The sequence below is a fragment of the Pangasianodon hypophthalmus genome, chromosome 16 (assembly GCF_027358585.1).
Source record: "Pangasianodon hypophthalmus isolate fPanHyp1 chromosome 16, fPanHyp1.pri, whole genome shotgun sequence".
In the NCBI taxonomy this organism is placed as follows: Eukaryota; Metazoa; Chordata; class Actinopteri; order Siluriformes; family Pangasiidae; genus Pangasianodon; species Pangasianodon hypophthalmus.
Window position 1 is genome coordinate 14,206,015 of NC_069725.1, and position 15,603 is coordinate 14,221,617.

Consider the following 15,603-nt stretch of genomic DNA (forward strand, 5'->3'; position numbering starts at 1 on the left):
CAGCAACGTGTTTTAGCCTGCAGACCTTCCGCTCACAGGATGTTTTTTTTTTTTTTTTTGCACTATTGTGTGTAAACTCTAGAGACTGTTGTGTGCAATTCCCAGGAGGTCAGCCCATCTGGCCGCAACAACCATGCCGTGGTTAAAGTCACAGAGATCACAATTTTTTGTTTGATTTGAACATTAGCTGAAGCTCTTGACCTGTATATGCATGATTTTATGCATTGTGGTGCTGCCACATGATTGGCTGACTGAATATGCATGAATGAGCAGGTGTGTGGGTGTTCCTATTAAAGTAGATGGTGAGTGTGTGTGCAAATATATATATATATATATATATATATATGTGTGTGTGTGTGTGTGTGTCTGTGTGTGTGTGTGTGCGTGTTTGTGTGAGTGCATGGTGTACATTCATACATATACACACACACACACACACACACACACACACACACACACACAATCTGCTTACTTACTAAGATTTGTAGATAAATTAAATATTTGTACAGACAAACAAATATACAAAGGGGTGCCATAATAGTTTTCTTAATAAGAGCAATATAAACTAATATACCGGAGAGAACAAACAATACATTAAAACAATGCTACATTTTATATCAAAGGTTGTAAAAAAGTTGTACATTCTGCATGTCATGATAATGATAATAATTAAAATATTATTGCCTGCTGGTTGTTGTGCTGGGCATCTCTCTCATTGGATGTCAGCGACTGACAGTGGGTGTCACTCCTCACTGAAGAAGGCACATTTTTTTCCATGCGCTGAGAGGAGCCCTGACTCTCAGGAAAAAGAACCTGCTTACATGACATAAATCCAGCAGTCAATAAAACCCCCCGTTTAACATCTTCATTAATTGTGTTTGGATGTAAAATGTGGTTTTATTTAGAGAATTATTGCCTAAGAGCGGTTTATCGTAGTCTGGAAGGTGAACTTTTACCAACTCTGGGTTCATACAAACATCACTTAGTTAAAATCAAAAACTTTGAATGACTTTTTTAAGCACCAAAATTTGATTTTCAAGGACTTATACAACATAAATAGCACTTTATTAAAAATTTATTTAAACAAAATGTATGTACATATAAACAACACATAAGAGAAAATACAAATAACAGCTGAAGATGAATGAAGTGAGCATCAGTTAAGTTTGGAGAAAGAGTGCATAACGCTATAAGCGTGCATGACGCCCTATTGCGCCCTAGAGTGTACATTTTAAGACAGGGTGTCAAACTCAAAATATGCCCAATCCATATCAACATTTTTGTGAGCCTCTGAAGGGCCATGAACTGTGGCTATTAATCTTTTGTAATGTATTATTATCTATTCTACCAATTAACATCAAAGACCAGCTATGAAAGTACAACAGGACATTTCTATGAAAAAGACAAACTAACAGAACCTGTATGCAGTATTAGATGATAACATTTATTATACGGTTTAATTATTCTTAAATATATTTCTGCTTTCCAAATATCAAACATATGTACATGTCCTTATCTCCCATCTTGCTTATCTTTGCACTCCATCAACATTTATTTTTTGTAGGTGTCTACACTGGGTGATACATTTTGTGATTTGGAGTTAATCACACTAAAGACTAACACCCAACACATTTCTCAATAATTTTACACCCAGGTCTCACTTGTGTCAAACGCAGCAGGTAGGTGTACCTACAGTACGTTTCAACACTGAGATGCAAGAACGCCCGCTGTCCAGTGTCACGTGCAAAAGCATTTGAGGTTGCTATGCTATGAGTCTGCTGCCATTTCTAGACATTATTTATCTAGTGTGAGAATATTGAGTAGTATATTGTATATGGTAATATTATTTCAAATATTGCAAGTGCTGAATGAAATGAGACAGCGGGCCATATATGGTCTGTGGGGTTTGAGTCTGACATCTGCTATTTAGGACATCCGGATCACAGCTTCACTTCCCAGACGTCTCAGGCTAAACAACTCCGTGTTAAAAGCTGTAGTCTGAAGCATAATGACATTTTGCCTGTAAGACCTGGAAACCCTAAATCAGCCAGTTATACAAGGATTGTGCTGGTTTGACCATGACTGTTGCTATCAGAACAGACAGAAATAGGTTGTGTTGTCATTAAAGTTTATTGAGTATTAAAAGCTGCACACAGGTAAAATGATGTAAAATAAGAATTCATATTTGCTTTTCATTTCAAGCACTTTTGAACAAAAATGCTGGTTTCCCAGGTATTCCATGCCTTTAATTTCAAAATGCTAAACTAACTTTTAAGCACTACAAGGACCTGTACTAACCCTGCCAACCTTTACATAATCTAAATTTTTAAGTATTTAAATGTTGGATAAAATAATTGTATAATACAATGAATAAACAGTGTCAGAACCACGCAATCTTTGGGACCGCATAAAACAGCCATACTTTGTACCTTGTGGAATAATCACAATATTTGTACATGCGGCATGCTCAGCCAAATTATTACTTAAAGAAACCATTTTAGCACACTCCTATTTTCCTCACCTGTGAACCTCCTTCATCCAGAATTATTTGAACAGTGGTTTTTACCACAGATGTGGTGGTCTTTCCAATAAACTTCTGAAATGCAACAAATTGAAAAACTTGTTTTTAGTTCAAATCAGTATACAGTATATTTTTGCAGTGATACAATTACAAAAGGTCTGCGATATCAACAACTTTATAGTTAAATCCTGATGGTTTTCAATTAAATTATTTATATTTTGTTTTCCTTTCGCATGAGTTAACCAGCCTTCTAAAATGTACACACTGCTCTGGTTCAGCCATTGTTTGTACTCAGAAGCCCCAAATCAATTGGTAAGTATTAAAACAAACAGCAAACGCACAACTCACTTTATTCTTGGTTTCTCCATAGACTTTCCTGGTGGCCTTGAGGATGTCTAAGGAGGAACTGAAGTGGATGGTGAGTCTGGTGCCCTCAATACTGCTCAGACACACTGGCTCAGTTAGAACCAGCTGCAGCACTTTTACACCTTTCTCCTCTGGGAATGCAAAGACAGACACAGTAGTATTTATTCTCTCTGCTGGACAGGCCTGTAGCCTTTAAGCACATCAGATTCAAATCAACTATGAAAACAACTTCATTAAAATATGCATGGTCAATCTGAAATATGTTTATCCAGAACATGAGGTTGACTAGACTTGTATAATTTGTGTCATTTATTTTACCTTCCACTGTGTAACTGTGGACTTCATTTTCTGTTATGCATAGAGTGTCCCACTGGCTCTCCTGCGGGAAAATAAGTGATTAGAAAAATAACTCTTCTAGGTTCTAGGTTTAGAAATCAATGTGAAATGACTGAAAAGTCCCAGAACAAGAACAAATCCTAGAACAAATACCTTTGCCTCATCATCAGTAAGACAGAAATAGAAGGAGATGCTCTGGCTTCCTAGATTGAAGTCAATCCAGAACTCATGAAGGTTCTCATCCACAGGCATGAGCAACTGTAAGAACAATACAATGTTTTTAAAGCCTGGGTGGGAAATTGAAGACATGAAGTTGTTTTATGACAAATTTAAAGCAGACAAATAGATTATGTTTCAGATTATGTTTATTCTGTGAAATCCCATGCACAATCTACACTATATTTGCCCTCTGTATCACCCGACTACTACAGTATCTTGGCAGCACTGTATGCAGACTGATGTGACATGTAATACAGCGCCATCTAGGGGGTCTTCCTGATATGACACTGTCTGTGTGGTTTCAATAGTATAAGTGTAGGCCTATGCTATAGATTTAAGGATGCGACGCAGCCAGTACTAATAATTTGAAAATTACCAATAAAAAAAATTATATTGTCTGAAATTAACAGATTTTCACTGCCAGAAAGTTGAAATGTCACTTTATACATCACATGACTAAGTGTACCCTGCATGGATTAAGGTTACTGGGTTCCACCCCTGGAACAAGGCCTAGGGGTGGTGTCCGCATGATCATCCTTGTAACGCATCCATGTAACGCAGTCGGGCTCACTTTGAAATGGCAACATGGAGCCATCTTGTGGTTACGCCACCTGAGAGATGAAGGGTGGGGTCAGGTGCAATGCTAGTCATGCAGCAGGCATACAATGGATTGACAGACTAGACCCTTACAAGTCAAACTCGTTTGGGAGCGTGTATGTCACTTCGCTGGCACGCCATCTGTTAATAGCAGATGATGATGTTCTCTTGACACCATATGCAGTGGATCTGCAACATGCACTCAAATGTTTTGCCTCTGAGTGTGAATAAGCTAGGATGAAAATCAGCACCTCCAATTCAAGGCCATGGTCCTCTACCAAAAGACTGAGATGCTCAGAAAGGGAAGACCTTGCCCATGGTGGAGAAATTAGAATCTTACTCATAAGTAAAGGAACAAGAGAGTGCGACTCTGACAAATGGATTGGGTCAGCAGCAGCGTTACAGCTTCTGCACCAGTCCATGTGCCTTTACTGATGTGGCGGGGCCTGGACGCCCTGCACCCCGTGATGTAAACATATGTACACAAAGAAGCCTGACAAGCTTTGTGCTAATAGAGATCACTAAAAGAACATCTGATGTAAACATATATGGATGGTATGATAACAAATTAGTCAAAATACTTATGTAATATGTTAAGAAATGTAACAATCTGCCCCAGATCTCTAAATTCCGCAAATGTCTTTGTATATATTTGAAATCAGTTTTTATGTCTCAATTTCTTCCATGTTCCCCACATCACGGAAATAATAGGGCCCTAATTACTCCTTAAAGGGTTAATGAATACCTACCACATGCTTGTCCAGAAACACCTCCAAACAAGGATAGGAGTACACACTATAAAAAGAAAAACATTCCAATATTAATAAGTCCACTGGTATGATACGATTACTAAAAGGATTAAGGAAATAGAAACTGTCACAAAAAAAAAAAAAAAAAAAAAAAAAAAAACAAGTACCTTCGATCATCACCTTGCATTCCATTTACTAGATTTAAAAATTTTCGGCAATCCTGGGAAAAAGAGCACAATCAATTAGGTATGCTTTGATCCCACTCAGCTTCTGAGTCAGAATCACATCGAAATCAATACTTTTACAATTTGTTTTTTGTTTTTTTCATTGCACATAATGAAACAAACCAAACAGCAAAAACGTTGGCTGAGGGGTGTGCAGGGTTGAAAACACAGGCACAAAACTCCTTCATTCACTGGTCAGAAATACGATGATGGAAAAAAGTAAACAAACCTTTGCCAAGTGTGTGTAGAAATCTTAAAACTCACCTGAGCCCAGAACACGGAGCACTACTTAATATATTGCTGGATAATTATAGAAATGATTAGTTTAAAACAGTTTGTGTATCACATCCATCATTTATTTTCTCTTTTTGTTCATCAGCCCAAATGTCCAGAACACACATTTCTGCAGTCCTTGGCTCTGCCCTTGGTCAGTTTGCACCTCGCAGCTCATTTTAGGAGAAAAAAATGTCGTCTGCAACCCGAAATACACACCATGTTTGGTTCACTTCCTGTATTTGGGTCCAGTCAAGATTGAATTGCTTTCTCACTGCAATCAAACTGCAAACTAAGTCTCTCCTACATTCCCTCTCTTGAAGTTAATGGGGAAAAAAAACTATGGCATTAATATATTCCTATAATTTATGTTACACCTGGAACTACTGTCAGAGCCTGTCAGTACACTGGTGGCCAGAAGTTTACATACACATAGGCCCAAGACATTGCACACATTTGATGTTACCATACATTTCTTTTGGCAAATCAATTAGGGCATCTTCTTCAGAGGTAATTTTAAAACAGTTAGAGAAAAAAAAAAAAAAGGGAAAAAAAGATGTGGATCTCCAGAAGTTTGGTTCCTCCTTAGGAGCATACCATAACCATCTGTACAAACAATTGTATGCAAATGTAGGTGCAAATTAACTCACAAGGATGAACAAACTCTGGTCCGAAAGGTTTAACTGAACCCCAAGACAACAACAAAGGAACTGGTGAAGGAGTTGGAGGCATCAAGTAGCAAATATGTAGATCCACCATTAAGAGAGTCCTACATTACCATGGCCTGAAAGGCTGTCATGCAAGGAAGAAGCCCCAACTCCAAGAGGGCATAAAAAAGCCAGACTGAAGTTCGCAGGTGATCACTAGGGTGACAACCTAGACTTTTGGAGGACAAAAACTGAACTGTTTGGCCAGCACTATGTTTGGAGGAAAAAAGGGTGAAAAAAGTGTTGTTTTAATCTGAACAACACTATCCCAAAGGTGAAATAAATAAAAGCTGAAATAAACCTGTCTCTTAAATATTATTTTGAAATGACCTCTTATGGAAATAAAGTAGATACCCCTTAATTGACTTAGGAATTGTATGGTAAGAAAAATTGTGTGGGATTGAATGATTGAATGATTTTAGTCTAGGTGTATGTAAACATTTGGCCTCAACTGTACATCCCAACTATCATATTAGTTTATCTGGGGTGTCTGTAGCTAGAGTTAATTAATTAAGTTCATTTATTTATTTGATTAATACATTTAAGAAGCTCAGATATCAGAAGTTCCCATTTAAACAATTATACTGGCTTGTAGATCATGTACAGTAGGAAGCGCTGATAAATGAAATCATGATGAATGAAAGAATGAATGAATGAATGAATCTGATAATTGCAGTTCATTTTAGTTTTATGTCAACAGTTAGATCAGTATCTCACTATCCAAGTCCTTCCTTGTAAATGTTAAAAATAATAATAATAATAATAATAATAATAATAAGAGTTTCATTAGCACGTGATCACTCACAGTCTCAAACTCTGAGTCCTGAATCTTGGTGAATGCAGAGGCAACAAACTCCATGCTGAACCACTGATCAGCCAGCTCCCTCCGCTGGGCACGGGAAGTCATTCTACACAGAGCCTCCATCAAAGCCACCTGGAGATCATAATCTACACAGCACCAGGCATACACATTAAAACATTTTAATTTTATAAACATTAATTAGTAAACATTTATTATAACGTTTCCTGAGCATATAGGTATGTATATTTCATGTATAAATTTCATTTGTGTATTCTCTATGCCTCCCCATATTGAGGAATGACTAAGGAAATTTGGCGTATGTGTCACCACATATTTCGACCCCAGTGAATAGCAAACGCTTAAGGGAAAAAAAAAATTAAGGTGGTATAATACTGCAAAACTAAATCTATACTGCAAAAACGTTCAAAACTACCTTAAGCTTCCAGAGTTATGACAATTGGCCAATCGAAAGCTTCGTTACATCAATTTCTGGACGAAAGGTCGTTACATCAATTTCTGGAATCCTCCAGACTGTTTAAAAAGGTAGCCAGGTGTATGTAAACTTATGACCATCTCCATTTCTGATATAGTGAATTAAAGCTGAAATAAATCTGTCTTTAATCAACTGTTTTAAAAATACCTCTTATCTAAACTAAGTAGATGTCCTAATTAACTTACCAAAAGAAATGTACGTTAACATGAAATGTGTGGAGTTGTGAAAAACCGAAATTGAATATCTTTAGCCTAGGTCTATGTAAACCTTTGGCCTCAATGGTATATTAATAATGCATTTATCAATAATCACTGACCTCCTCCTTTGAGGATTCGACTAGCCAATTCATTCCTGTAGGCAAAAAAAATACGTATTTATTAACACACGTAAAACGTGATTTTAGAATCAGAATATATTTAAATATGTTAAACACTTCTGTACATGACACTTGATGCCTCTTGTGATGACAAGATCTTTTTCTCTTTCTTCAGTTCTAACGGGATCATTCCTAATATCATATTCAGTTTCCTCACCGCCTGTCATCAAAATAAATAAATAAATAAATATCCCCGTTGTAAGCACTGATTGAATTATTCTTAGACAGAGCATCAGGGTATAAAATCTGCAATTTATCTCCGGTGACAAGCGTTGAAGGGTTACCACAATTTACAGTGTGACAGTGTAGTATGCAACTTTCTAAAATAATGAATTGTATGACTTACCTCTTTTTGGATTAGAATGTTAATCTGGGGATCAGAGGCCAACTTGCCAATGTGATGGAGCAGGGATTCTGTTACTTGGTAAGTACCTTGCAAAACACATTAAACAATATAAGTCTTCAATGTTTTAAAGTGGGTTTTCTTCAATATACATAAAGACTGATTTAAAAAGAAACGAACTTACCCTCTTTACAACTTTCATGAATGACCTAAAGGAGCACACAAGAAATTGGGAAGGATAGTCATTCTGTCTAGTTTAAGCACTGCTTGTCTAAGTAATTAGTTCAGCAGTAGCTACACTTTCGCTCACCATCAATGCGTCAAAGAAGTCTTCAGCTAAGTTTACAAGCAGCTCGTTCCTCGTCGGTCCAGCTTCAACCCATAACTTTCTGGCTTTCTCAAACCACTGTACCATGTAAACATAAAGAGTTTCAAGTCATAATTAAACTGCTCTAAACTGCATGATGAGAAATAGGGCTTCACAGTTTTTGATTAAATGGGAATCATCATGTTTTTGTTTTGAACTGATATCACGATTCTCATAATGCTTCAACACACCAATTTTGTCGGGAACACCATATACGTTTATTATTATATACACTCCTTACACTGCGCCAGAACAACTGCTGTAGTAGACTGTGACAGCTACACTTTCCTAATGATTGCAATTTAAGTTATTGAAATGCTGGCACATTTACACTGCAACAGCTTATATCCTCACCCAAATAACTGCTAATTAGTATAAAACTTTAATCATATTAGTCATGAGTCCAGTGTGTCCTTTCAAAGTTAAGAGGACTCTAGAAAGCAGTATTAATGGCTGGCTAAACAGTGATGGCAGTGTTTCTCTAGCAATTCACAGGCCAGTTGTGGGTGAAAATCAGTCTTGATAAACACACTCTAGGTCACACAGAAACAATGACAGCGATGACTCCTTGCCCCATTCATTCATCAATGTCATTCAGTCATTTTGTTTAATAACTGGGAATTTTATATTCAGGACACATTATTACATATCTGTTAGCTGGACTGGACGAATTTTTCTGTTTAATTTTACTGCAAACGGGCGTTTGGTTGACTAACGGCTTAGCTTTCCAAACTTTTTCTCCTCCTCTTTTCAGTTCCACCAGACACAAGACTAGCGTGCTTTAGGTGTGTGCAGAAGATCAAGTGGTAGAATATGAATGGCCATCGGTCACAAAAAATAAGGGGCAATAGTGGCTCTGTGCCCAAACGCGAAGACTGCAGAATTGATGATGTTCTTAAATTGAATTGCAGTCAAATGAGAATCAATATAGCGATTTTATTGCAATTTTTTTGTGCAGCCCAAATATGACATAGCAATAATGTATACTTATCTTTTTCACAAGTCCTTGTGACACCATTAGTGATATACCTCCACCCCCTGGAAAGATCAGTGTGTTCCCCAATTTGTGAAGGATGGTAAATACCACAGAAGCATTTTTCACATTCTGCTGGTCCAGTTCCTACATATAGCATAAATCTTTAATATGAAATATAATATTTTGTGATAAAACATACAAACAGAAGAGCTGAAACTCAGTTACCCACCCTGTTAATTAGTTTGTCCAGTTTTGAGATGAACTGTTTGGAGCATTTTGAAGTAACCCCTTCTCTGGTCTCATTTAGTAAAAACTCCTCCAAAGCCCTGAAGTTGTGTTTCAAAGCCTGGTCTACCAGTTCCTCCACCTGAATGCACATGTTTATAAAGTTTATACATTTGTATGCATTCATATGTACAAAAAATGATGAGTTGAAAATGATGGAGAAGACTATTGACAGCAAGACTGATATCTGAAAGATGGAAGATGTTTGTGGGTCTGTTTCTCTTACAAGTTGCCAACAACCATTTGGATGTTTTTGAATCTGTGAGTTAACATATTTTGTTAGAAACAGAAGTTATTGTGAGGTTTCCCTGTACTTCACACTAGGTGTGTGTGCAAAACGGTTTTAAACCCATTCTGATCCACTTCTGAACAAAGCCTAACAGATCCTGCCTGCAGGTATTATTTTATTTATATATTATTATTGTATTTTTTACTATCTGTACCCATCTGGAGTATTTTATTTATTTTATTTTCTCAGACTTGAAGTTATTTATGTTGGCACCTCTGAGTCTTTTTTAATATTATTAGTAATAATAATAAAATCTTTTTAATGAATAAAGTCTATTCAAGCAAATCAGTATTTGTGTTGTTATATTTGTGTTATGTTGTTTAAAGGCAATAATGTACTTTTGTAAGTACTTTTGTTCTGAGCGAAATGTTTGGTAAAACTGAAATGTTATGGCTGCAACCTTTTGTTGTACCTTCGTCACCATAACTTCACTACTAGCTCTATACGATGGCATTCAGCACTACTGGATGATATGAAGCGTTTGGAGCACTGTTGTGTGTATATTGTCTGGAGCATTTGTGCCTCCATGTCTGCGCTGGATCATCTCTCGCTTGGTGTTCTGGTAGCTCATGTTTTACAATTTAAGCACTCAATGACTGTGATGTTTTCTCATGAACTGAATAAGATGGTTCTACTTATTATAAATATAAAGAGATCAAGGATTGAAACCACAGCAACCCTGATCAAGATGAAGGAATGAAGAGGTTAAACACATTGCACAGCACCGTGTCCAATACGTCTCACGTTAATCTCCACAGCCTTTCTTTGTTCTGTGAGCTTCATATCCAACCTCCTGCTCCTGCAACCTTTTTTTTTTCGGTTCAGGCGCAATCCATGTCCACATCTTACCCTCACACTGCTTAATTTCAGCCTGTACTGAAGGGTTTTCATCCAGGTGTCTCCTTTTATTTTCCTGCATAACAGTTTTCTTTATATTATTCCAAAAAAATTAACAGAAACATAAAAATTCTCACCTGTTTATCCTGATGAGGTGACATCACATCTGGATGTTACCTAGAAGTATTGCATATTCAATGAACATATTTACAAGCAGACCATGCACTTAAACTTCTAAACCTATAAATAAATCAATAAATCAAAATCACAGTCTAAGCTACTAATGTAAAAATCAAGAGAAAACACTAAAAAATGAACCAAATGCTCTTTAAATGCTCTCACTTTATACACTTTAAATCATCAGATAGACATCACCTCTTGGTTTCATAACAAACTAGCTTTGTATTTCTTTAGAGAGTCATTAATGTGATCCTTTAATTTCGGATTTCTTTATTTCTCCAGCTTGTCCTGTCCCATTCCTTTATCTATATATCATTTTCATCTGAAGAACAGCTGCTCAGGAATATTAGCCTATACTGTAGTGTCACGATGACCAACACTGCACAGTTTCATTATCTAACTGTTAGCTTTGCGTTGTTTGTCCACACAGATGTTTTTTAGCTAGTTAAAGGTTAGCCACATCGGTTCTACTAATTACATTTAAACACCCAAACACTAAATAGACATTAGCTATGTGGTAAATGATCGACCAGGTCAAGATAAAGGTTTATATGCTAACAGAATGCTAAGTGATTCCTCAGGATTTTAAGAGCTAAAGTTAGCTAAGCGTTAATAGCTCCGTTAGCTCACACACTCTCGACAGGTTTCTTACCTCAGCTCTGACCGGCTCGTTAACGTTATCCGACTCTTAAAGTAAACCCGAATTAAATCCAGCTCTCTAGTTACAATACTTCAACAAGTACATGCCTAAATAAGAAGAACAGAAGCGACTACTGAATGGTTAAACGACGTTCAGGAGAACTTGTTTCTAATCGCCTGTTTTTCTCCACAAACTCTGCGCGGGAAATAAAAAACCTCACGCGCCAGTCAACTATTTATACTGAAGACGAGCCGATTAAGTAAAAAAGATCCGAATCTTTTACTAAGTGACTCGTTCAGGTTTGAGGAGGAAAGCGCTTTAATGCTATGATTCTTTTTCTGTTACGTTTTACAGAATTAAATGCTAGAAATATAATAAATAATATTAAATAATAGAAGCGTTGAAAGACTTTATATTACAAATGTTTTAATGTAATATAAATCTATCCTTATTTATAAAACACAACATCTATGTGATGCTAAGGCGCAGGCGTATTTCGATAACATGGACAATGTTGTGATAATGTACTTTATTATACGAACAGTCACATGTAGCTATGATTTGAAGACTGTTTATTGTTATTTATGAATACCCATTTGACATAATTACTAAATTTGTGTTTAAAAAAGTACGACCAAATCTTTCTGTACGAGGCAGCACGCGCGTTATTGGAACGAGTCGTTTAGAGAGCAGTGAACCGATACAGTTCACTTCAAAGATTCATTTTTTTTTTTTTTTTTTTTTTTGGGGGGGGTCTTAGTGGTCAGAACTATCACCACGTAGCACCTCCAGGGTTGAGGGTTCAAATCCTGCCTCCACCCTGCACACATGGAGCCAGCCCAAAGACACGCATTGCAGACAGATTGGCATTTCCAAATTGTCTGTAGTGTGTGAATGTGTGTGCGATTGTGCGATGAGTTGGCAAACCATCCAGGGTGTCCCCCACCTCGTGCCCTGAGTGCCTGGCATCACCCTGCGACCCTGTGTAGGATACGTGGTACAGAAAATAGATGGATGGATGGATGGATGGGCTCCCATGTACTGCACATTGCTTTAGTTCATCACCAAGAAAAAAAGAAACAGTTGGATAGAGTAAAGAATTTATTGCTTAGTATACAAAACTGTGAGTTTAATGTAATTTTGTGACTTATAACCATTTCTCAGGCACTTCAGATAAAAGAGGATTTGGCAAATAGTGATTTAGAGGTTTATAACTCATAATTTTTGTAAAGAAAAAGGAATATAGCCTACATTCTACTCAGTAGTTTAACAACAAGTTAAACAAACACTGCACTCATATTTTGCTCTGTGACAAAAAGTCAGACTGGTGGCACAGCTGTATAGAACTGCAAAAGTACATAGTCATGATAGTTATTTGGATACCTGAGTCCTGACTCTTTCAACAACTATGTCAGATGATTTGGCAAACAGATTGTAACTCGATTTTAATAAAGTAAACATGTGCTGGTGAATAGCGGACACTCAGTGACCACTTTATTAGGTTAAGTGTACATAGTGCTAAAACCTAAGCAATACTTCTGCGCCTGAGACACTCCTACCAATACCACACCCACACACCCACACACACACACACACACATACACACACCCACACAAAACTGTGCCACCACCATTACCACGTTAGTATAACTGATATGCTGAGAATGGTCCACCACCCAAATAATATCTTGTCAGAGATTGCCCTGTGATAATCCCTTTACGCTAATGAAAAGCTGATTAACAAATAGTGCATTAAAAAAAAAAAGGTGTACATTCACTAAACGTATACCTACAAAGTGCATCTACAGCATATAATTTTACCAAATAAAAAGGCAGGTGTAGTGAATAAAGTGGCCACTGAGTGTATACAGTACATACAATGACTCAGTAGAGCACTCAGACAAAATGTATCATGCTATCTTCACATTCCTTGGGCACAGGGATTTTGTAGCTCTGGCAGACTAACTTGTAATTTTGTCCCTCATTGTTGTCCCAAAACTGAGTGCCCTGCACTTTATAACAGATCGCAAACTCCAGCACTGCTCCAGGGTGTAGGATGAACGGTGGAACTGGAAGATGGAACCGAAAACTGTCACAGCTACATCCACTGGAAAGGCCTTCGAAGTATTTATTGGCAATCCAGTAAGCCTTGTTTTCAGCACAGCTCTTCCAGTTTGTGAAAGAGTACCGAATGATCACCTCTTTCTCGAAGGCCAGGTTGACCACTTGGACAATCCCAATGATGCCGGGCTCGTAGCATAAAACACGTTCCAGGCACACTTTCTGGTTACACAAACGTTCCAGGAACTTGGAACAGTCACCAGGTTGCTCAGTGAACACAGGTTTCAAATAGGGTAGGGAAATCTCCAAGCTCTTGTTGGCTGCGAGTTCTGCGTTCATCAAAAGTCTAAACAGAACATGTTCTGGTACAAACGGGTCTTCTCCACTTTTGAAAACCTTAACATTTTCGAGGTCCATTCCCAGTGAGTCCACAAACCGGACCCCGATTCTCCGACTGAGCCTCCGCCTTTCTGAAGGCGACGGCAGAGACTGGGTCCGGCGCTGGATGATGGGTTTGGGAGGAGGTTCACAGGAGAAACTGCGGCCTGTCGGTCTCAGTTGTGGCACCGTGGGACTAGGGGGAAGAATCTTCACATGCTTTCTCTCTCCTTTGGGGTTTGACCATGGTTTGTCGCTAAGGTTAAGACGGGAAGCTTGCTTTGAGATATCCGACACCCCAACAAAAAATAGCTCATCATCTGATTCTCCTGAGGATGTATTTTCCTGGCTGTGTGTGGTAGAACAAGCCATATCCAGGGTACAACAAAGCTTTCCTACACCTGGAGGTAAACAAAATGCATTACTTTACTGCATTCATTTCTCAGTGAGGACAATAAATCAGTGCCAAATCTACGTAAAGCACTTTGTTATGGCACTTAAGTGTTTAAGCCTGAGCACAAATCAGGTGCAGTACCCTTTTTCAAGTTTTTCGCTAGCTCAGTAATGCCACATATCTGTGAAATGTCACCGGGAAGCAGTTTGTGCGTCATATCATATCGTCTCACCATAAACTTCCGATCCGATGTATTTTGCTATTTCTTTCATCTGCAGATCCTTCAGTAGTGTTTATATATTACATCGCTGGCAAAACAATGAAGGTCATGTATGTTAAACTGCACAACATAAGTCTGGGACATTGCTCTCACAAACTGCGCAAAGCCTGCAGAAGTATACTGCCAAACGGGAACACACTAGTGAGGTGACTCGCGAAGGAGTCGGCTCTTTGAATCGGCTCTTTTATATGAATATTATGAGCCGACTCACATATGAATTAATTTTTTTGTATATATAAGTAATGCAGTTACTCTTGCAGTGTCATTTAATCAAAAAGCAGCCACTGACAGCTCTTTTCATCATCTGAGCTTATAGTTAGAGTGAGTGGGGAGATGTGTGTGTGAGTCTTAGCTGTGTGTGTGTGTGTGAGTGTCAGCTGTGTGTGAGTGTCAGCTTTGCGAATGAGTCTCACCTGTGTGTATGAGTGTCAGCTGTGTGTGAGTCTCAGCTGTGTGTATGAGTCTCAGCTGTGTGAGTCTCAGCTGTGTGTATGAGTGTCAGCTGTGTGTGAGTCTCAGCTGTGTGTATGAGTCTCAGCTGTGTGTATGAGTGTTAGCTGTGTGTATGAGTGTCAGCTGTGTGTGTGAGTCTTATCTGTGTGTATGAGTGTCAGCTGTGTGTATGAGTCTCAGCTGTGTGTGTGTGAGTCTTAACTGTGTGTGTATGAGTGTCAGCTGTGTGTGTGTCTCAGCTGTGTGTATGAGTGTCAGCTGTGTGTGTGAGTCTTATCTATGTATGTATGAGTGTCAGCTGTGTGTATGAGTCTCAGCTGTGTGTGTGTGAGTCTTAACTGTGTGTGTGAGTCTCAGCTGTGAGTATGAGTCTCAGCTGTGTGTATGAGTGTCAGCTGTGTGTGTGAGTCTCAGCGGTGTGTATGAGTCTCAGCTGTGTGTATGAGTGTCAGCTGTGT

At 38.1% G+C, this 15,603-nt stretch overlaps 2 protein-coding genes across 6 annotated transcripts in view; both read right to left on the reverse strand.

Annotated features, from left to right (window-relative positions):
- Positions 1-11,811, reverse strand: part of sycp2 (synaptonemal complex protein 2) — a 29,654-nt gene extending 17,843 nt beyond the window's left edge. For all 4 annotated transcript variants that reach the window (XR_008304238.1, XM_053240851.1, XM_053240852.1 and 1 more), the window contains exons 1-16: positions 11,593-11,811; positions 10,898-10,937; positions 9,579-9,716; positions 8,317-9,493; positions 8,191-8,215; positions 8,010-8,095; positions 7,729-7,823; positions 7,604-7,638; positions 6,798-6,940; positions 4,956-5,008; positions 4,789-4,834; positions 3,377-3,481; positions 3,206-3,266; positions 2,870-3,018; positions 2,522-2,596; positions 685-813 (exon numbers count right to left, since the gene is read on the reverse strand). Coding sequence is in view for 3 of the 4 variants with exons in the window: in XM_053240851.1 (XP_053096826.1) it covers positions 685-813; positions 2,522-2,596; positions 2,870-3,018; positions 3,206-3,266; positions 3,377-3,481; positions 4,789-4,834; positions 4,956-5,008; positions 6,798-6,940; positions 7,604-7,638; positions 7,729-7,823; positions 8,010-8,095; positions 8,191-8,215; positions 8,317-8,421 (1,107 nt within the window). In the remaining variant the exon portion in view is untranslated. The remainder of the gene's footprint in view (positions 1-684; positions 814-2,521; positions 2,597-2,869; positions 3,019-3,205; positions 3,267-3,376; positions 3,482-4,788; positions 4,835-4,955; positions 5,009-6,797; positions 6,941-7,603; positions 7,639-7,728; positions 7,824-8,009; positions 8,096-8,190; positions 8,216-8,316; positions 9,494-9,578; positions 9,717-10,897; positions 10,938-11,592) is intronic.
- An 857-nt stretch (positions 11,812-12,668) lies between these two features.
- Positions 12,669-14,869, reverse strand: ppp1r3da (protein phosphatase 1, regulatory subunit 3Da). Of its 2 annotated transcripts, none has more exons than XM_026921006.3 (2): positions 14,645-14,869; positions 12,669-14,419 (listed from the first exon to the last, which is right to left on the reverse strand). In XM_026921006.3, exons 1-2 carry the CDS (start codon positions 14,682-14,684, stop codon positions 13,476-13,478), a joined length of 984 nt encoding a protein of 327 aa, XP_026776807.2. In that variant the 5' UTR covers positions 14,685-14,869; the 3' UTR covers positions 12,669-13,475. The 2 variants fall into 2 exon arrangements, with proteins under 2 accessions (XP_026776807.2, XP_026776806.3); XM_026921005.3 differs by having other exon boundaries at positions 14,554-14,662.
- Positions 14,870-15,603: the final 734 nt, after the last annotated feature.